The sequence below is a fragment of the Oncorhynchus gorbuscha genome, linkage group LG03 (genome assembly GCF_021184085.1).
Source record: "Oncorhynchus gorbuscha isolate QuinsamMale2020 ecotype Even-year linkage group LG03, OgorEven_v1.0, whole genome shotgun sequence".
Lineage (NCBI taxonomy): Eukaryota > Metazoa > Chordata > Actinopteri > Salmoniformes > Salmonidae > Oncorhynchus > Oncorhynchus gorbuscha.
Window position 1 is genome coordinate 47,139,599 of NC_060175.1, and position 21,613 is coordinate 47,161,211.

The window sequence follows — 21,613 nt, forward strand, 5'->3', positions numbered from 1 at the left end:
GCTTTTTATTGAAAAATATTGGCCTGAACAAAGACATGGGCCCTATGTCCATGGTAGTGTTTTATTTGGGGACACTGACAGTTCAGTGGGGGATGAGGATCTAAAAAATTAAATCCTAGTCAAATTTCATAATTATGTCCAATACAGAAAGTAAAAAACTAAGTGAAACCCCATTCCATTCCTACCAAATCCACTGTCATCCAATGACATCTAGGCAGTTTCTACAGCGATTGTCTGGGAATGAAAGACCACAAACACTTTCCTTTAGGACCCAGAGACAAAGTACTAACATATGCTATTGATAGGACCAGCATGAATACAAATATATTCCATGATTAAAATGTTTTAAAAAGTAAATACACCAACAAAGCTTGTTGGAGATTCCCAGAGCCATTTAAAGGATACATATACAAGTATATTTATACTTTCTTTACCCTAATGTGGCTCTTCAAACCCCATGCACAGCTTACAATGACCTGAAATGAACATGACTTTCTTTCCACTCTCCAAAAATGTCCAGGTGTAGTGCTTGTTGGTTTAAGAACAGACTCCTTTAAAATGGAGTCAGTCTTCAATTTCCTTGAGCAAGCTTCTATAGAAGATAAGACCATCAGCAGAGTAGCCTGGCTGGTCAAATGAAGAGAGGGTAAATGGTATTGAAAAACAACAGGACAGAACAGACACAATTCCATGCTGAACACTGGGTCAAGTACCATCTTTCTTTCCCAGTGAGATCCAGTCTGCGTGAGCCCTCGAGCTTCTGGGAACACAAAGAAGCTGAGAAAGAGGACGCGTCGCAGAGGCAGAATGTACTGATTTGTGCGCATTAGATACAATGCAAAATAAAAAGTAATTTGTAGAGGGTGGAGGCTGTGTGTCTGTTGTGTGTGTTGGAGGGTGTTTCTAGAATAGCAGCGCTCCCATGCTGCCCATTTCACTCTGCTCCTTGACGAAGATCTCAAAGTACTGGTAGATGATGGTCACGGCCAATAGAATTCCAGTACCCGAACCGATGGCGCCCAGAAAGTCTGCCATGACGGACAGCCCACCTATGCATAGGCCACCGAAAGCTGCAGCCGTGGGGATGTACCTTCAAAGAACACAAGATTTTAGAAATGTGTAGAAAAATACACAGCAATTAACACTTGTGCCAGAGTGCAACCAAAAGGTGTGTATGTTTTTACCGGTTGAGCTCGTGCACCATAGAGGTCTCTCTGTGTCCCCTCATCACCATCTGCTGTTCCTTCAGCTGCTTAGCCACCTGTCAGACATGCAGAGTTAGCAACTACCACACATACTTCAGTGTACCTACAGTAAAAGTGCATCTGTGACAGATGAAGCAAATACATCAAGTGACTCACATCTTTGGCCGAGGATCCTGAAACCTCGATCCATGTCTTGGAGAAGAAGGCACAGGAGCCCAGCATGAAGACGATGTAGATTGCAGCATGGATGGGGTCATCCAAAACAGAACCAAAGGACTCCGGGGGAGAGAGGTAGTAGCAGAGACCTCCAACTGGGTAGGCACGAGCTGGTCCTCCAGTGGAAGTATCCTATACAAAACACAATCAATTAAGTATAGATTCTCCATGTAAGCATAGCCCAATCAGGGCTGTTATGAGTAAAACAGGGCTCAAGACTGCAACCACTCTCGATTATGCATTTCTGTCTCTTTTACATAGCAGGCGTAAAAGAAACAGACTGGACAAGTATGCGCAGAATGGACTACTGTATGTTCATTGTAGTTAAATTACCAAGTTTTTTGCACTAAGTATGTAGAATATTGGCCTGTTGGAAACGATGTCGTACAGTTCAGGCTTTATCTGATTTATCTCTACAGAGCTCAGAAAGAAAACCGTGCCCACCAATCATGACTCCTTTCTATGTGTATCAAAATGATACTTTCCTTGAATTTCATTGTGAAAGTCTAACAGTGAAATATCATGTGATGCACATCTCACCCATTATGCAATTTATAAAATTGTTTTTAGATTGTATAAACAGTAATTGTGTGATGGTGAGGATGCAGGGTTGTGCTTGCTGTAGTTCCTCAACAACACAGCTAGGTGAGCTCAAAAGCACCTTACTAGTTGAAGATTCTTGAGTAATAAAAAAAGGCATTGAAATTACTTAGGAACTGTGCACAATTTGGAGAGGTGTGGCCACTTAAGAGATTGGTCTTTTGGTCTTACGTTCTACCCTACATTTTCCAGGAATATTCTTATGTTACTGAATGTATCAGGAGTATTTTCAGATTAAAATGCACATAAAAATCAATTTTCCAATAATCTCCAAACGGTTCCCTTTCAATTGCTACCATGGTTATGCATTTCCCACGGGAGTGCGACCAAATCTTGGGCTGGTGCCACCAACTGAAAAACAGGCACCAGTGCGACCAGGGGAAAATGTTAGTCTGAGCCCTCTTAAAGCCTTCCTACAGCTAGCTCTCTTACACAGGACTGCTGAAAGAAATGTCTAAATCGGTCAACACTACCAGTGTGCTGTCATAGTAGTGCAAAACATGTGATCATAACCACCACTATGGCATCAAACAGACTCTTCATTGTTTAGTCACACAGAATTATTCAGTATTGGTTTTAACCTCATGAAGGTTAAATGTGATGAGAAAAAAAAAAAATAGTACTGGTGTAATGAACATGGGTGAAGCAAGTCTCCACCTCTGTGTAATGAATACAGAAGCGACACTCAAAGGTAATTGCGGACAAGTACTTACAGACCAGGTGCCCAGCAGGTTAACCAGAAAGTTGCCACTGAATCGTGTGGAGAGCATCTGAGAGATGACGTACAGGTTGGACACAAGGGCAGACTGGAGGATGATGGGAATGTTGGAGGTGTAGAAGAGCTTGATGGGATAGGTGTTGTACTGACCACGGTAACGGGCAGACTTGATGGGCAAGTCCACCCTGAAGCCCTGGAAGGAGGCGAGAAGTGTTCAAGACCTTTCAAAAACAACCACGGAAATCCAATGGTATTCAAAGTTAGTCTTCAATTATTCTATGCATGCAGCTTTTTGGTTTGAACATTTATGTTCACATTGTCAACAGAGTCAATGGTCATAAAGGTCACGTAAGCAATGAATTGAAAGCCATTTGTAAAACCAATCAAATGACAGTCAAGACGATATAGGCTATTAAAACGGGTTGTCTGTCCACTGACCTGGAAGTATATGACGACAGCAAAGACGAAGACTGTGGCGATGAGGTTCAAGAGGTTAGGCAGGTTCTGGCGGTAGAAGGCCTCTCTCAGGGCGCGCACCTTGTCTGTGCGGGTGGCCAACAGGTGGAACAGGGCAATGACAGCACCTTCAAACTCCGTTCCTGACACAAGAGACAAGGTTACCTAACTAACCACAACTCGGGGAACAACCCTGACTGAAGAACAAGAGCACATTGTAAATACACATACACACACTAGTTACACAAAAGTATGTGGACACCCCTTGAAATGAGTGGTTTCGGCTATTTCAGCCACACCCACTGACAGGTATAAAAATCGAGCACACAGCCATGCAATCTCCAAAGACAAACATTGGCAGTAGATTGACCTGTACTTAAGCGCTTATTGACATTCAACATGGTACTGTCATAGGATGCCACCTTTTCAATAAGTCAGTTCGTCAAATTTCTGCCCTGCTAGATCTACCCAGGTCAACTGTAAGTGCTGTTATTGTGAAATAAAAATGTCTAGGAGCACAGCTCCTTTGGAATGAGATGTTCGACGAGCACGTGTCCACCTACTTTTGGTCATATGGATACTAGCCTTAGTGCTACCTACCTCTCCCAGTGTTGACAGTAGTGGGACTGAAGGCCTTCCAGACGATGGTCTCACAGATGTTGGTGGCAATGAACAGGGAGATACCAGAGCCTAAACCATAGCCCTTCTGCAGCAGCTCATCCAGCAGCAGCACAATCAGACCTGCCACAAACAGCTGTGGAAGAAGGAGAGAGCTTAAAATAGGGAAGGGAAAGGGTATACCGAGTCAGCACAACTGAATGCATTCAACTGAAATGGGAGAGGTGCGGCGCCCGGGAAGCAGTTGTGGGCTAACTGCCTTGCAGAACGGCAGATTATTCCACCTTCCCGGCACAGGGATTCGAACCAGCGACCTTTCAGTTACTGGCCCAACGCTCTGACCAGGCGGATGAAAGCAGAGCAGACAGTTGAGCATGACTGATTGACAGATTAAAGAAATGTCTGCCAAAGGGTTTTAGTTGTGAAAGTTGGGTCTCTGTACCTAAAGGGTACAACTAGTGAACTGTTTATATGAACTGGGGAGGGGTCTAACTAACCTGAATGATGATGAGCAGGCAGATCCCAGCACCCATCTCTGAGGGGTCTCCGTACATCCCAGTCATCACGTAAACAATGGCCTGCCCAATGGTGATGATCATGCCAAACACTGCAGAGAAAAAGGAAGATGGTTGCATTCAATATCCTTGGACTGTTGTGAGTGGAAAAACACTTTGCAACGGGATACTGAATACACCCCAGCCTTATGACAGGCTAGAGACCCTTATTCTAATAACCGTCATATACAAGCCCACAAATCAGAACAGTTGCCAGGTGGCTACATAACCATAATTCAACATATTATGATGAATCCCATTCCTTGGTAAATACTTCTTCTGTGCAAGAAGATTAGAGGGTGGACCTACATTTCTGTGCTCCATTGAAGAGTGCTCTGTCCTTGGGGGTGTCTCCAACCTCAATGATCTTGGCTCCAGCCAGCAGCTGCATGATGAGACCAGAGGTAACAATGGGTGAGATACCCAGCTCCATCAGAGTACCTGTAGAATGGTGGAGGATCAGTCAACCATTATTATGAACCAACACTGTTGTAATGGAAAAGGGGATTCTAACAAAGGCAAAGCTCTGAATACGCTGATATCAGCTAAAGAATGTCAGCTTTTGCAAAGACTGCTTGTCAAAAGAGATGAGACCTGATAACATCACAGGGAATAATTATTTCTCCATGTAAGAGGTGGGAACCAAACAGTGGAGGTGTAATATAGATGCCTCTAACATAATCAGTAGCCAAGATTGAGAGTCGTTAATAATTGAAGAGAGCCAGGTGTCAATATTTGTTTATTTAACTAGGCATGTCAGTTCAGAACAAATTCTTATTTAACATGACTGCCTATACCGGTCAAACCTAGACGCCGCCGGGCCAATTGTGCAGCCGCCCTATGGGACTCCCAATCACGGCCGGTTGTGATACAGCCTGGATTCGAACCAGGATGTCTGTAGTGACGCCTCAAGCACTGAGATCCAGTGCGTTAGACCGCTATGTCAATGCTGTGAGCCCATTGTTTAGCTTAGCAACAACCAGGAAGGGTAAAGCTTTAGGGTAAAGCTGTGTTTTGTTTAAAGTTAACATGCAATATTTATTGGTTAAGATCATATTCATGCGATCTTAACTGGCAGTACAATATATTATTTAGTAAGTACAGCACTTCTAATATCCAACTTAGACTTGAAGGTATTTTCTGTACTATAAGTATTTAGTAGTGCTGAGTGAGTCACCGACATTTCATTTTTTGGTTATTAAACAACTAATTGACAGACAGCTGTTAAATTACTTGAATTCCATTTTGTTGAGGGTTTGGTGAGCCCAACGCACCATTTTTCTAGAGAAATCAAATCATGAGAAATCACATCAAGAAAAATGTGGCGCGCTGGGCTGAAGGAAGCTGTAGTTTCCATAAAGCAAATATTCAACCTAGTTCAGCACAAGAACACATACACTTAACTATGTTCAGTTAGTTTCACACGGACCTCATGAGAGAGGAATGTACACAGAGGGATGGAGATACTTTCAGGAAGTATGTCTCATTTACTTTGAAGAACTAGTAAAGGGATTCTCAGACAGCTCTGCAGCATGCTTGAGCAGGCTAGCCTAGCTAAATAGGATGACTAAAGACAGTACAGTATTTGGGGAGCACAGAGCTGTTTGGCTGCTACTGCCTGAGCAGAGATGAGATGACTTTAAAGGAATTAAAAATAAAGTCAAATAAAAACAAAGTAATATACACATCTGAAATATTTTATAGTAATTTCCTATTGATGTCTATCCAATGTGGACCTGAGAGAATCACATATTTTAAATGTTTTGGCAATTGAATGTTAATGATTTTTGGATTAGAAATTTAACACGAATAAGAAAAAAAAAATGTGAATGTCATTTCATAATGCATTGTGATTTAAAAATAATAATAATAATAATTAAATACCGAAATTCATTATTATTTTTTAAATCAAACAGAAATGAAAAAGCACTAATCACTCAGCACTATTAGCTAGCTGCCTATTACTAGCTGGTTGGATGGGCAGCTAGGCAGTTTGGTACTGCATTGTTAGGTAGCATTAAAGATCGACAAACAAGGCAGAAAATATTATGCAGGCCAGATAAAGATAGATTGCAAACTTAGCTAGATTGGGTTATGAAACTAATGCCTAATTTGAAAATAGTTAGCCAACTAGATACCCAACTATCTTTGGGTTGTTTGAAAGTTGTCATGTTCAAAACGCACACACAGCTAGCTCGGTATACATAACATGCAGTCATGACACTTGACAAACATTCTTTTTAGTATTCTCTTCTATTAGCTAGCTACTAGTAGTAACTGTAGCTACTTAGCAACCAATATCATGACTGGCTGATTATCCAACCACCACGATATATTTCCAGTCCTAACCTCCAGAAATACACTGCAGTGGAGAAGAAGCAAAGCAAAAACTATGATATTGTTCCCACTTACTATGGACCCAGCAAATTTGTCTGTTTTTACAATGGCATGGGACACCAGAGTGCATGCAGTTATTGCATTGAATTAGCATTTTACCACCTTGGCATTGTAGCTTGAAATAATTACTTGCTGGCTTTACACATCATATATCAGGCATCAACTCTGTTATAGATAGAACACTTGGTTATTTAAAAATATTATATTTAAGCCATTTAACGCAGCACTAAAGTTAATGGATTTCAATGAGAGATTCCTTTAAAAAAAAATGTAAACCCTTTGTGGGCGGGGCCAAATCTGTTACTAGGGATGCACAGTTCAAACTCGTCTTCCTCCCTATGGACTGATGATTAAAGACACAGGCAAGCATTCAAACTAAGTAGAACCAGACTGTTTCGTTTCTCACCTCTGTTGGAAGCCAGGATTACTCTCATCCAGTAGAAGGGATCTGCAGAGTCTGAGGACATGATGCCAAAGAGGGGAATCTAGGAGGACAGGAGACAAAGAAAGAATGAACCCAATACACTGTACCCACAAGAGTTAAAACTACACTCATTGAGTCATCATTACCTGTGGCCTTAACCATATTATCAGCTAGTGATAATAAGACCAAAGACAGGCAGGGCTTCTCTGCAAGAACCATACAATATATAGAATTACAGAGACAGATGTTCAGCAGATACTAACCTGGCAGCACACCAGGAAGATGAAGAGAGTGATGGCAGTCCATAGTACTTTTTCTCTGAACTGAATCTGTATAGGTAAAAGAGGGAGGTTTTAGAATCATCACTAGAGCTAAGATTGTTGAAGAGCTCGTGAGGAGAGTTTGCGGTATACTATACCTTTCTCTCTGGTTTCTGAATCTCGGGTAAGACCGCACAAAACGGCTTTATGACTTCCAAAAATTTGACTGAAAAAAAAGAACGAGGTTGGTTAGTTTCTTTGGGGGAAAAAAAACTACATGCACAGTAAAATAAGTATTGTCCTAACCAGTGCAAGATAGTTACACTTTCAGGATGAAACGTCATCACTCCCATGCATGGAGAAATTAGGCTCCACTCACATTTACAGACATTGTCAATAAACTACTAACTAGCTAGTTAGCTAAGTAAGGTAATCAATCCAGTGAGTCAACTAGCTTTATTATATGTGGGAACAAACTAGTGGGCCTATAGCTAGCCTGATTATGCGAGCAGATTAACAGAGACAACATAAAATACAGTACTAGAGGTCGACGGATTAAAATAGGGCCAATTTCAAATTTTCATAATCTGTAATCTGCATTTTTTGGACACCGATTACGGCTGATTACACCTGTTACGTGAGTGCAGAAAGGAGCTAAGGTAAATTGCTAGCTAGCTTTAAACTTATCTTCTAAAAAACAATCAATCTTAACATAATCACTAGTTAACTATACATGGTTGATGATATTACTGGTTTAACTACCGGTAGCTTGTTCTGCTTTGCAAATAATTAATGCGGTGCCTGTTAATTTATCATTGAATCATAGCCTACTTCGCCAAACAGGTGATAATTTAACAAGCGCATTTGCAAAAAAAAAAGCACTGTCATTGCACCAATGTACCTAACCATAAACATCAATGCCTTTCTTAAAATCAATACACAAGTATATCTTTTTTTTAACCTGCATATTTAGGTAAAATAAATGAATGTTGGCAGGATATATTAACTATGGAAATGGTCACTTTTCTTGCGTTCTGTGCAAGCATTGTCAGAATTTATGCAGCAGTTTGGGCTGTCTGGCTCATTGTGAACTGTGTGAAGACCATTTCTTCCTAACAAAGACTAATTCATTTGCCAGATTTGACCACATTAATGACCTAAGGCTCGTATTTGTGTGTTCATTATATTATAATTAAGTCTATAATTTGATACACCAGTCTGACTGAGCGGTGGTAGGCAGCAGCAGGCTAGTAAACATTCATTCAAACAGCACTTTCCTGCGTTTGCCAGCAGCTCTTCGCAATGCTTGAAGCACAAGCGCTGTTTTTGACTTCAAGCCTATCAACTTCCGAGATTAGGCTGGCAATACTATAGTGCCTATAAGAACATCCAATAGTCAAAGGTATATGAAATACCAATGGTATAGAGAGAAATAGTCCTATAATTGCTATAATAACTACAACCTAAAACTTCTTAACTGAGAATATTGAAGACTCATGTTAAAAGTAACCACCAGCTTTCATATGTTCATGTTCTGAGCAAGGAACTTAAACATTAGCTTTTTTTTAAAATATATACTTTTTTACATGGCACATATTGCACTTTTACTTTCTTCTCCAACACTGTTTTTGCATTATTTAAACCAAATTGAACATGTTTCATAATTTTTTTGAGACTTAAGACATTTAATTATGTATTATATTAAGTTAAAATAAGTGTTCATTCAGTAGTTGTAATTTTCATTTATTACACACAAACATACAGATGAAATTCGGCTGATTTTAAAATATATATTTTTGGTTCTCCAATAATCGGTATTGGCGTTAAAATCATCAGTCAACCTCTACTGTAGCTGGACAGCTAACCATAGTTCTTCAAAGAAGTTGACATTCATTGGGAATGCCAATGTGGTTTATTCAAAACAATGTTAGCAAGCTAGCAGCAAAATCTGTCATTAGGCAAAAAGGCCAAGGGGGTGTGGTATATGGCCAATATACCACCTAGGACACAGCCCTTTGCCGTGGTATATTGGCCATATATCAAACCCCTGAGGTGCATTATTGCTATTATAAACTGGTTACCAATGTAATTACAGCAGCAAAAATAAATGTTATCATACGGTCTGATATACCACGGCTTTCAACCAATCAGAATTCAGAGCTCGAACCACCCAGTTTGTCTGATGTCACGGTCATTAAAGACTTGAACCGGCAGTATCTCTACACACAGGTACTGTTACAGCAGACTATGCTAGCTAGTAACATTTCCTCGAATGACACAAAGACTGTAGAGGGTAACTAGTTAGCGAATGTTGAAGGTGCACACAGCAATCTGAAATGTCCCAACTAAGTGCAGAGTCAACAATTTGTGGGCATTTGATGAGCCTCGTTAGCTTAAGTCAGCAGCGATTGAACGTTAGCTGCCTCCTACCGTTAGCTAACCATTCCGTTAACTAACGTTATAATATTCTTCATTTTACAGTTAATAGATAAGTAAAACGATTGTGTAACCATGGTTAGCTAATAACTATAACACCATAACTACTAGCTAACTAGCCAATGTACGATAACTTTAGGTAGTTAACGACCTAATATTACAGCTGACGTTAGCATTGGCTAGCTAGTAGCAAGCTACAATACATGTCCGTTCACAACCAAACTAACTAAACGTTCAAAATATACATTTAAGATGCAATTCACAGATACATCGACAGACTTCAGAAAAATGACTCACTGCCCATGGTGTCCTTTATCCGATTCCCGTTGTGTTAAACTGGTGCCACTTGAAGGATCAGCACAGTTTGCGTGGCACCATTGAACCGCTCTGCACAGAAAAGACACGTCATCAATGAAGCTCCTGGGGTTTCTAATGCTGCGTTCAAGAATGTCTGAATTTGAAACGTGTGATGCTTTCAATACAACTGGTAAAAGGGAAAGAAACTAGGTCAATTCATGATGTCACTGATGTTCAGGTCGGAATGACGGAGCTTTAGAAAGATGTCCGATATTCCGACTTCGAATTCTGAGTTAGGATGACTGTTCAAAACGATTTTTCCCAGGCGTAGCAGTTTTTTTTCGAGATCCCAGTTATCTTGAACATACTGAAGTCGGAGATTTCAGAGTTCCCAGTATTTTTGAACACGGCATAATTCTCATAACCTGCTAAATTAATTCTCCTAACATGCTGCCAAAAGTCAAATCTGACAAAAATGTATCCCATCTAGTCAAAACAGATAAATCTCAAATATGCGTAGGATTATGATAAAACAATAAATATTACACTTGCAGTAAATTCAAAACTTCAGAATAACTGCTGCTAGGTCATTACAATTTATCAATTTTCACATGAGACTGCTCATTCAGTAGTTTAATTTACCTTCACTGAAATTAAAATGCATGATCATGATTATTGACTTCAATGATTTGGGAATGCAGAAAATGCTCTAGATAACACTTACTGCCATCAGGGGTCAGCATTATACCATTTTTATCACTGCATGTTATTTTTTGTACAGCTTTCAGTTGGCCCTAGAATGACATTGAATCATGCAAGCACAGAAAAGTGAGCAACTGGTAAAGTGACTAAGTAAATCAATTATGTGCAAAAAAAAATTGAACAACGACTAAGTGTCTCTCTATTAGACCAAGAGTTGATTGAGGCACCCGTGAATTGCTCCCTGTGTGTTTATGCTATTGATTTATCTATTGTAGTGGCTGCAGCTTAATCACCTCTTTCTGCCGATATAAAGTTGGCCCCTTTTCCAAAACATGGGGCTTGTGATAGCAGCTTTTTTCTACACATGACACACCCACACAAGAAAATCGTCACGAAATCGTGTGTAAAACCCAAACCAAGCAACAAACTCACCACCTATCGAAAGATGAGACTCTCAGAGAAGGGGGTAGCTGCATCCCAATATGGTGACCGGAGTATGGGAAAGTGGGTGTGTCAAAAGGAAAGTAGTGGGTGTGTCGAAAACGAAGGTTACGTATGTATCCACGGTTATGTGAGCTATATGGACCACTCCAATATATTAGTATCACGCCGCGGCAGAGGGATACATCCGAGGTGAGGATTTATAGATTCACTCGTCCACCTGTGTCACGGCTGGGGTCCGCCCCTATAAAAAGACCCTATGGCTGCAACACATTCTCTACATCATTTTTGAGGCGCCTCGAGCACCGTAGAGGATTGGAGTGATCCATATAGCTCACATAACCGTGGTTACATACTTATCCTTCATTATGTTTCACTACATTGGATATATGCTGGTATACCTGTACCAGATTTAGTCGGTGCTAGAGGGACCTGGCCAGCCAGCGGCGAAGTCCCAGCGTGGGAACGAGACGCAGGGGCCATGAATGTGGAAGGGGGGGTCCTGGCACAGTCGCCTGAAGGGGAGGCGAAGCCCAGGACCGCTGAACCAACCGCAGAGGGAGGTGCCACACTTACCCGATATTACCAGTCAAAGGTGCAAGAGGAAGCCCAGCTGGCAACAGCACAGATATCGGCGAGGGGAACTCCTCTCAATAGAGCCCAGAGGCTGCCAAGCCATCATCCAAGTGAGACTGCAGGTATTGGAGGACATACTGCACCCCACATGGCTCGGGCACAACCTCAATACCAGTGCACCAAGAGTAGAACAACCGCCAACGCAACTGGTATGCCACGGTAGTAGCCGGTGCCCTTGCGCTCTGCATGGTGTACATTACAGCGGCCAAGCCCACAGACTGAGGCAGTGCGGTCTCGGATGCCATATAGTTCCCCCGGTCTGAGACAGCAGGTCGGGTCTCAGGGGCAGTTGCCAAGGTGTCCCAGACAACAGGGACAGGAGAAGGCTGGGGCAGCAGGGTAGCCTAGTGGTTAGAGCATTGGACTATTAACCGAAAGGTTGCAAGTTCATATCCCCGAGCTGACAAGGTACAAATCTGTCGTTCTGCCCCTGAAACAGGCAGTTCCTAGGCCGTCATTGAAAATAAGAATTTGTTCTTAACTGACTTGCCTAGTTAAATAAAGGTAAAAATAAATAGTAAAAGGCTGAACCAGGGTCATCTGGGCCAGTATGGGGCCACCAGCAGCAGACGATGATCCGCCATCCTGGTCCTGTCCAGCACAGCCTGGATCAGGGGAATACGTAAAGCTCCGGTGAGGGATAAATTATCCAGTACCTCTAGAAAAAATGGGCAGACAAAAAAACAGCAACCAGGTAATGGATTTGATTTAGTTTTACGCCAACTGCAATAGTACCTAGCCTGTTTAATCCAAGCAGTACAAACAGCCATATGATGGAGTAACTCCGTTAAGGAACTCCACAGTTGATGTCTCAACGTAGTGGAAAGTCCACCATGATACTTTTACACTCTGCAGGGGAAAGCGACACAGGTGTACATTGGAGTGAATCTGTAAATCCTCACCTCGGATCTATCCTTCCGCCGCGGATTGATACCAATATATTGGAATGATCCAATATAGTGAAACATAACACTCTGTTTTGGTTAGATGGTTTTGGAACAGAACATCAACAAGGAGGCTGCAGGTGACGTGTATTCGGAACTAGTGAGGAAAGATGGAGGAAGCGGGTGATAAAGTGGATTCTGTAAAGTAGAATCAAGGAGAATAGACCTGTGTTCGAATACTCATACTAACAATACTATTTGTGATGTGAATTGAGTATATAGCATGCTTATTGGTCAAAGTATGGATATAGTTAGTATGCCAAAAGTTCCCAGATGTCGTACTAAATTAACCAAAATACGAAGTATACACGCAGAGGATACTTTTTAATTCTTCAGAAAATGCGTGGCTTCACAATGTTTTCAGATTTGAAGAAAGTGGCGGAAAATATGCAGCCGAAGTCCGAAGCGAGCGAATACAAATTAATTGAACTAACTAATGACTCCTGAGTGGAGCAGCGGTCTAAGGCACTGCATCTTAGTCCAAGAGGCATCACATACTAAACGATATCATAACCGCCATCGATGAAAGACAGTACTGTGCAGCCGTCTTCATCGACCTTGCCAAGGCTTTCGACTCTGTCAATCACCATATTCTTATCGGCAGACTCAGTATCCTCGGTTTTTCGGATGACTGCCTTCCCTGGTTCACAAATTACATTGCAGACAGAGTTCAGTGTGTCAAATCGGAGGGCATGCTGTCCGGTCCTCTGGCAGTCTCTATGGGGGTGCCACAGGGTTCAATTCTCGGGCCGACTCTTTTCTCTGTATATATCAATGATGTTGCTCTTGCTGCGGGCGATTCCCTGATCCACCTCTATGCAGACGACACCATTCTATATACTTCTGGCCCGTCCTTGGACACTGTGCTATCTAACCTCCAAACGAGCTTCAATGCCATACAACACTCCTTCCGTGGCCTCCAACTGCTCTTAAACGCTAGTAAAATCAAATGCATGCTTTTCAACCGTTCGCTGCCTGCACCCGCACGCCTGACCAGCATCACCACCCTGGATGGTTCCGACCTTGAATATGTGGACATCTATAAGTACCTAGGTGTCTGGCTAGACTGTAAACTCTCCTACCAGACTCATATCAAACATCTCCAATCGAAAATCAAATCAAGAGTCGGCTTTCTATTCCGCAACAAAGCCTCCTTCACTCATGCCGCCAAACTTACCCTAGTAAAACTGACTATCCTACCGATCCTTGACTTCGGCGATGTCATCTACAAAATTGCTTCCAACACTCTACTCAGCAAACTGGATGCAGTTTATCACAGTGCCATCCGTTTTGTCACTAATGCACCTTATACCACCCACCACTGCGACTTGTATGCTCTAGTCGGCTGGCCCTCGCTACATATTCGTCGCCAGACCCACTGGCTCCAGGTCATCTACATCCATGCTCGGTAAAGCTCCGCCTTATCTGGTCACGATGGCAACTGGTCACTGGTCACGATGGCAACACCCATCCGTAGCACGTGCTCCAGCAGGTGTATCTCACTGATCATCCCTAAAGCCAACACCTCATTTGGCCGCCTTTCGTTCCAGTTCTCTGCTGCCTGTGACTGGAACGAATTGCAAAAATCGCTGAAGTTGGAGACTTTTATCTCCCTCACCAACTTCAAACATCTGCTATCTGAGCAGCTAACCGATCGCTGCAGCTGTACATAGTCTATTGCTAAATAGCCCATCCAATTTACCTACCTCATCCCCATACTGTTTTTATTTATTTACTTTTCTGCTCTTTGCACACCAGTATCTCTACCTGTACATGACCATCTGATCATTTATCACTCCAGTGTTAATCTACAAAATTGTAATTTTTCGCCTATCTCCTCATGCCTTTTGCACACAATGTATATAGACTCCCCCTTTTTTTCTACTGTGTTATTGACTTGTTTATTGTTTACTCCATGTTTAACTCTGTGTTGTCTGTTCACACTGCTATGCTTTATCTTGGCCAGGTCGCAGTTGCAAATTAGAACTTGTTCTCAACTAGCCTACCTGGTTAAATAAAGGTGAAAAAAACATCTGTAAATAGCCCACCCAATCTACCTTCATCATCCCCAAATTGCTTTTATTTACTTTTCTGCTCTTTTGCAAACCAGTATCTCTACTTGCACATCATCATCTGCTCATTTATCACTCCAATGTTAATCTGCTAAATTGTAATTACTTTGCTACTATGGCCTATTTATTGGCTACCTCCTCACGCCATTTGCTCACACTGTATATAGACTTTCTTTTTTTATATTGTGTCATTGACTGTACGCGTGTTTTTCCATGTGTAACTCTGTGTTGTTGTTTATGTCGCACTGCTTTGCTTTATCTTGGCCCGGTCGCAGTTGTAAATGAGAACTTGTTCTCAACTTGCTTACCTGGTTAAGTAAAGGTGAAATAAATAAATAAATAAATAATAAAATAGGCCGTTATTGCACATCGAGAGACTGAAGGTGCTCTGGTCAGATGAAACCAAAATTGAACTTTTTGGCAACAATGCAAAACGTTATGTTTGGCGTAAAAGCAACACAGCTCATCACCCTGAACACACCATCCCCACTGTCAAACATGGTGGTGGCAGCATCGTGGTTTGGGCCTGCTTTTCTTCAGCAGGGACAGGGAAGATGGTTAAAATTGATGGGAAGCCAAATACAGGACCATTCTGGAAGAAAACCTGATGGAGTCTGCAAAAGACCTGAGACTGGGACGGAGATTTATCTTCCAACAAGACAATGATCCAAAACATAAAGCAAAATCTACAATGGAATGGTTCAAAAATAAACATATCCAGGTGTTAGAATGGCCAAGTCAAAGTCCAGACCTGAATCCAATCGAGAATCTGTGGAAAGAACTGAAAATTGCTGTTCACAAATGCTCTCCATCCAACCTCACTGAGCTCGAGCTGTTTTGCAAGGAGGAATGGGATAAAAATTCAGTCTCTCGATGTGCAAAACTGATAGAGACATACCCCAAGCGACTTACAGCTGTAATCACAGCAAAAGGTGGCGCTACAAAGTATTAACTTAAGGGGGCTGAACAATTTTGCACGCCCAATTTTTCAGTTTTTGATTTGTTAAAAAAGTTTGAAATATCCAATAAATGTTGTTCCACTTCATGATTGTGTCCCACTTGTTGTTGATTCTTCACAAAAAAAATACAGTTTTATATCTTTATGTTTGAAGCCTGAAATGTGGCAAAAGGTCGCAATGTTCAAGGGGGCCGAATACTTTCGCAAGGCACTGTATGTGTGGGCATAGGCAGACGTTGCAATCAGAGTATGCATTTTATGCATATTCTAATGAGATTCAATAGGCTTCATCTGTCAGTGCTGCCCAAAACGTTTTCATTTAGGCTACACTGTTGTGCGAATGTCCCGCAAAATCATTCTTTTGTCCCGCATTTGGGTATTTTTAATGTGGTCACCCTAAACCCAATACCTATATTTTTGTTACAGGGTCTGTGAAAATGCTGGAATCATGACTAGGTCTTTAGGTGGCTTTTAACCATGTTTCTTTGACCCTTTACCCCTTTCAGATATATGGAAAAGCTGCTGTAAAAAGCTTATGGTAAATATGTGGGATTTTGGTTTGTGTATGAAATGGATAAGAGACAGTACAGGTGCATCAAAGCCAGGACCGAAAGACTGAGAAACATCTCCAGGCAGTCAGACTGTTGAACAGCCATTGTGTAGTAAGACACAAAAATGGACTCACTCATATAAAACACACACACAAGCTCACACACACGCAGACTCCTGTACTCACATACACTGTAAGACCTTTCTGTAATTTAACAGTAAAACACTGTATAATGCACAGTAAAATACTGTACATGTGTTTTACAGCAATAATGCTGTAGATTGCACTGCATTATGGTTAAATGCTGAAAAATGCCATTATTATCCGTAATTGGAAGCCTACTGTAAAAATTTCACCAACATACTGTATTTCTTTACAGTTATAGCTTATGCCTGCTGTAGATACAAGTTATTTGTTTCAGGCGCCAACCTCATGCTGTCAGGTGAGACACATGAAGTTCAGACTATCTGAGTAAATATCTTCTTGAAGCGGCTATGAAGTGGAACAATATTTTGAGAAGCTGCTGGGTAGGTACCTTGACTTGTTTCCAATGCATCTTTTCTTATTTAACCTAGCTAGCTGGCTATCTGGCTAACATTTACTAGCTAGCTAGTTCAAGTTGACACAAGCCATTCCGGTCTGCTCTAAGTAGCTAAAAAAAATAGCTTGCTGTGCGACCTAGAAACAAAATCACCCAGATAATAATTGATGTGATAATAGGCTTCGCTGTACCGCAGCCTCTGTGTGCCATTGAGAGTAAACTGAGCGCAGATTCATGACCGTTATGTTTTCACCATTACTTCAGAGGAAGTGGCTTGTTTCTAGCAGTTGAAAATATATGACCCAATGAGACACATCTGGCAACATAGCCAGAGAAGGAATGGATATGAGGTAACTCACTGGGCACACACTGGTTGGATAAAAGTTGTTTCCACATAATTTCAATGAAATTCCATGGAACTAACGTGGAAAGGACATTGAATTAACGTCTGTGCCCAATGGGAACCATCCTTCCATGATTATCATTAGCAATGGACAATGCAATAACAAATTAATAACATTGAAAATGCATTTTGCATAACATATTGGTTTTACAACTTGTTCATTAGGACCTCCAATCTAACCCAATCTGTATGTTAAGTGATCTGATGGCCTCATCCACCTTTGTTACATTTCCCAGTTTCTGTGTTGTGGTTTTGTTTCTATGTGTGTGTGTTTCAGGATGGCTTCCTGAAATTCCCCCAAGCAGCTGATTGGTCAGCTACATCGATGATTGGAGAGCTGACCCCGCCCCCTCGTCAGGATACAGCTGTAGCCTATTAGACTCCTCTCCAGCTATATAAGCCAGTGTTCGGTTGCTCAGAAGAAAGCTGAGGGTTATATCATATGTTAGTTGGTTCTTAGAAAGAGAGTTGGTATGTACTATGTTAGTTGTTGCTGAGAGAGCTGATGGTTATCTTCTGTGTTAGTTTGTTGCTCAGTCAGAGAGCTTATTTAATGTCCTGTGTTGTTTCTCAGTAGTTTTTGTGAAATTGTTTAATATTCTGTTTCATTTGTTCCCAGGGGGGAAGGCACCTAGGAAGTGCTTAGGCAAGAGGCCTGCAGGCATACTTGTACTCACCGTATGTACTATGTCTATGCACATTAGGTAAGACCTGGGCGGACCCCTCTGTATTTTGGTTAGCGCACCAGGTGGTGCTAAGTTCGGTAAGTAGACAGGTAAGGTAGGAGAGGGGGCTTTGACATTTACTTTATTTGGTTCCATCCAGTCCCTTTTCCCCAAATTTACTGTGTGATGGAATAAATTCCCAGGAAACGGTAATTCTCTGCCTTGTCGTCATTTACTCGCACCTACAATCCCATACCTCTTTCACTCCACTGGGAGTCGAGTTGTAGCAGGGTGTTGCGTTCCCTCTTCCTAGAGGTGTACGAACAACCTTGATCAGCTACTGTTGTCACTGTACCTGCCTCCATCCTCTCTAATTGATTAATTGGGGAAAACATGTTTTTGGAACTTCCAGCAGTACAATTCTGACCTGCTTCTCCATGAGCTGATTGACTGAACATCACAATTATACATAAAAATACATGTATATTTACGGTGCATATTGTTTCAAAAATGCAACATGACACACCAATATTGACATTAAGACTGATGTTATTTTTCTGTTGTATCTGTTTGACCTTGTGAGGCTGGCCCCAGAGGGGACACGCTTCCCTCAGTCAATGGACAGAGATGTCTGAAGTGCATGTCTGAGTGGTTCACTCAGTGTTGTCTATGATCTTATAAGTAACTGACCATCACACTCACATACTGGACAAGTAGGCTACCATACAACAAATGCATTTAGCTCTGCCAAACACTCATACAGGCCCTGAAGAAAAATCTGCATGAACTCTTAACAGAGAAACACACAGAGAAATGTGCAGATGTGCAGTAGAGACTTGTGGGAACACACAGTGAAATGGAGTGGACAGTTAATTTGCAACTGCTCCAGATTAAACTGTTTTTTTCCTGTATTTTTAGAGGCAGTTAATGTATGTCAGTCATGTCAATCCCTGTTCTTTCAGTGTCGTTATTCATGTATTGGATCTATAGAACATGTGTTGTATCGTTTTCCATGTGATGGAATTGACTATATTATAATTCCTTCAAAAGTCAACGTTGCCTTTGGCTTCCTACAGATGACACAACGAAACATCCTTTATCAAAGAAGTTTTCTGTGTACTCTCTAGGAGCAAGAGAGAGGAGTTGGAAAAGAGCATCTCTCTTGTCACAGCCTCGTTCTGTTTATGTAACCCCCCCAGGCACTGACTCGGGCTGAATTAACCTCTGTCAAAACTTGCCAAGCATAACCACACGCATGCACACACACAGTCCATTTTGAGAGGCGAAAGTGGCAGAGCCACAAATGTATGTAAGCCTTTGCAAGCCTTCGCATGTCTGTTTGAGAGGAGACAGATGGACTGAGTGGGAGATGGGACTGAAAGGGAATCGGTGTGCTTGTCTGCCTGCGTCCATCGACCTATATACTCAGTCCAAAAAAGATGAGCTGTACAAACTTGTTTGTGTTTATTTCCCATGATGCATTTTGACATTTGCATGCTTTTTGTTGTGCCTAGCTTGGTCTTCTCAGAACTCTTAAACACTCTTAATCTGTGTATGCGTTTGTGAGTTCTGGCAGGCTGTTGACGTGTATTTGTTTGTGTATGAGATGGGTGTTTGTGCAGGACTCAATTGGAGGGCAAGGGGAATTAAGCTTAAATTCTGCAGCATTCTGGCTCCTTTGGATTTCACCAAACAGAAACATAAGTTAGCCGGGGTGAGTATTTTAAGAATGGCCTTAGGCCTAGATGCTGAATTTGAGCGCATGCTTTTAGAGGAGACAGAATGAGGTTGAGAGAAAAATAGGAGAGCTGAAACTCTGATTCCAAATATAGGTGAATCACATGGTAGTCACTGGAGAATGACACATAAACAAGTAAGAAATCAATCATTTTGTTTGAAATGGAGCTGAGTGTTTGAAGGGGATTGTATTTCATCATTTGGGGTATGATGATCACAAACATCTGAGATTCTGGAACACTATTTTATCCTCAGCTTCAGAGAAAACCTAAAAATACTATGCTGCTGTTGCCATAGTGATTTTGTACCACTGTTAAGCAACTGGACCACTTACAATGGCAGCCAGAGCAGAGTTAAAAGAAGGGCAAGGATATGAACAACACACACAGTCTAGAAGATAGAACAGTTCACTCAGTGGCTTCACTGTTACATTAACATCAACTACAGTCCCTTCTCAAGAGACTGGAGATATGACAGTTTATACTATCTCTATCAAATCACTCAATCTCTCTATCTGCAATCTCACACAGGAATGGGACTAGATAAAACACATCAAATATCTTTAGTATGGTGAGAAAATGAGAGAGTGATTTCAAGCAGTGAATGTGCTTGTGTTTGTGCGTGTCTGTGTGCCTGTGCCTGTGTGCAGTTGTGTGTACATGTACTGCCTGTGTGCCCTGCCCTGATCCACCCAGCTGTTTACCCCATCAGCCAGTTGGTCCGACCTGCTCCACATACAGTGCAGAGGTTTAACATGAGACTCCTACCCCACATACATAGGTTTATTAGCAGGACACTGCCCCTTTAAATCAGTCAGACTAACTAGAGAAACGAGACCTGTAGACAGAAGACTGACGCACTGACCGACACAATGGCTTGTGCGTATTGCAGAAAGCATCTCTGATTGTCAATGTCCACCATATGTTATTTATTGAAGCACAGCACATAGAGTTAAAGGGGAAGTTGAGCTGCTAGGCAGATAATGGTCTATCACCTCTGTGTACACAGGAAAGAGAGAAGAGCTCTGAATGCTCAGTGAGTGGATCACATGTCTCCAGAAGTATGTGACTCATAGCATTCCTCCCGAGACTGGCTGATTGACTCTCCTCTCCTCAGTCTCGTTTCCTCTGATTCCGCCTCAGACTGGTTAGGACCTGACGGTGGGCTGCCCCAGACACCATCTCCCCCCAGCTCTGGATGACCTCACTTGACCTCTTACTGTAGTATCAGCCCCATCTGGCACCATCACACACACAGTCTCTGTATTCCTTTCTGGACCATATCGCTGTCATGTGGCGCTTTGTATCATTTATTTAGATTAGCTCCAGAGAGCCCATGTTTCTCAGCAACCCAATGCGATCATGATAAATGTTCATCTGACATTTGAATAAACTGAAAGTGATACTTTCAAGTGTTATTTAGATGGGATTCTAGCCTCCATTCTTAGATGTGATCTAACAGAGCAGTCTGAGCCCTGTGGTCAGGTCTTTCCCCCTGACCCAGCAGGTGGTAGTGGGACTGCAACATGACTGACATTATGGAGCTGCAGTTCTCATACTTTCCAAACGAATCATGGATTAAATTGTTTTATAAATGCGCTGGCACTTTGAGAGGCATTCCCCATCATCATTCACATTAACTTTCCTTCCATCAAATGTGTATAATCTAAGAGCGTTGTCAGCTGTCTATTATAGTCAGGGTTCATTCTAGTTTGCAGGGTAAAAACACGAAGTCCCATTACAACCAATTGGACTCGGTGTGCCAGAAGGGGACTTGATTTTGT

At 41.8% G+C, this 21,613-nt stretch overlaps 1 protein-coding gene across 1 annotated transcript; it reads right to left on the bottom strand.

The window, feature by feature from the left end:
• Positions 1–47: 47 nt before the first annotated feature.
• LOC124031449 (protein transport protein Sec61 subunit alpha) lies at positions 48–10,320 on the bottom strand. The gene is made up of 12 exons (XM_046342689.1): positions 10,182–10,320; positions 7,607–7,674; positions 7,452–7,517; positions 7,171–7,249; positions 4,677–4,808; positions 4,311–4,420; positions 3,796–3,949; positions 3,178–3,338; positions 2,735–2,932; positions 1,362–1,553; positions 1,185–1,261; positions 48–1,090 (listed from the first exon to the last, which is right to left on the bottom strand). Exons 1-12 carry the CDS (start codon positions 10,186–10,188, stop codon positions 904–906), a joined length of 1,431 nt encoding a protein of 476 aa, XP_046198645.1. The 5' UTR covers positions 10,189–10,320; the 3' UTR covers positions 48–903.
• Between the last annotated feature and the right edge of the window lie 11,293 nt (positions 10,321–21,613).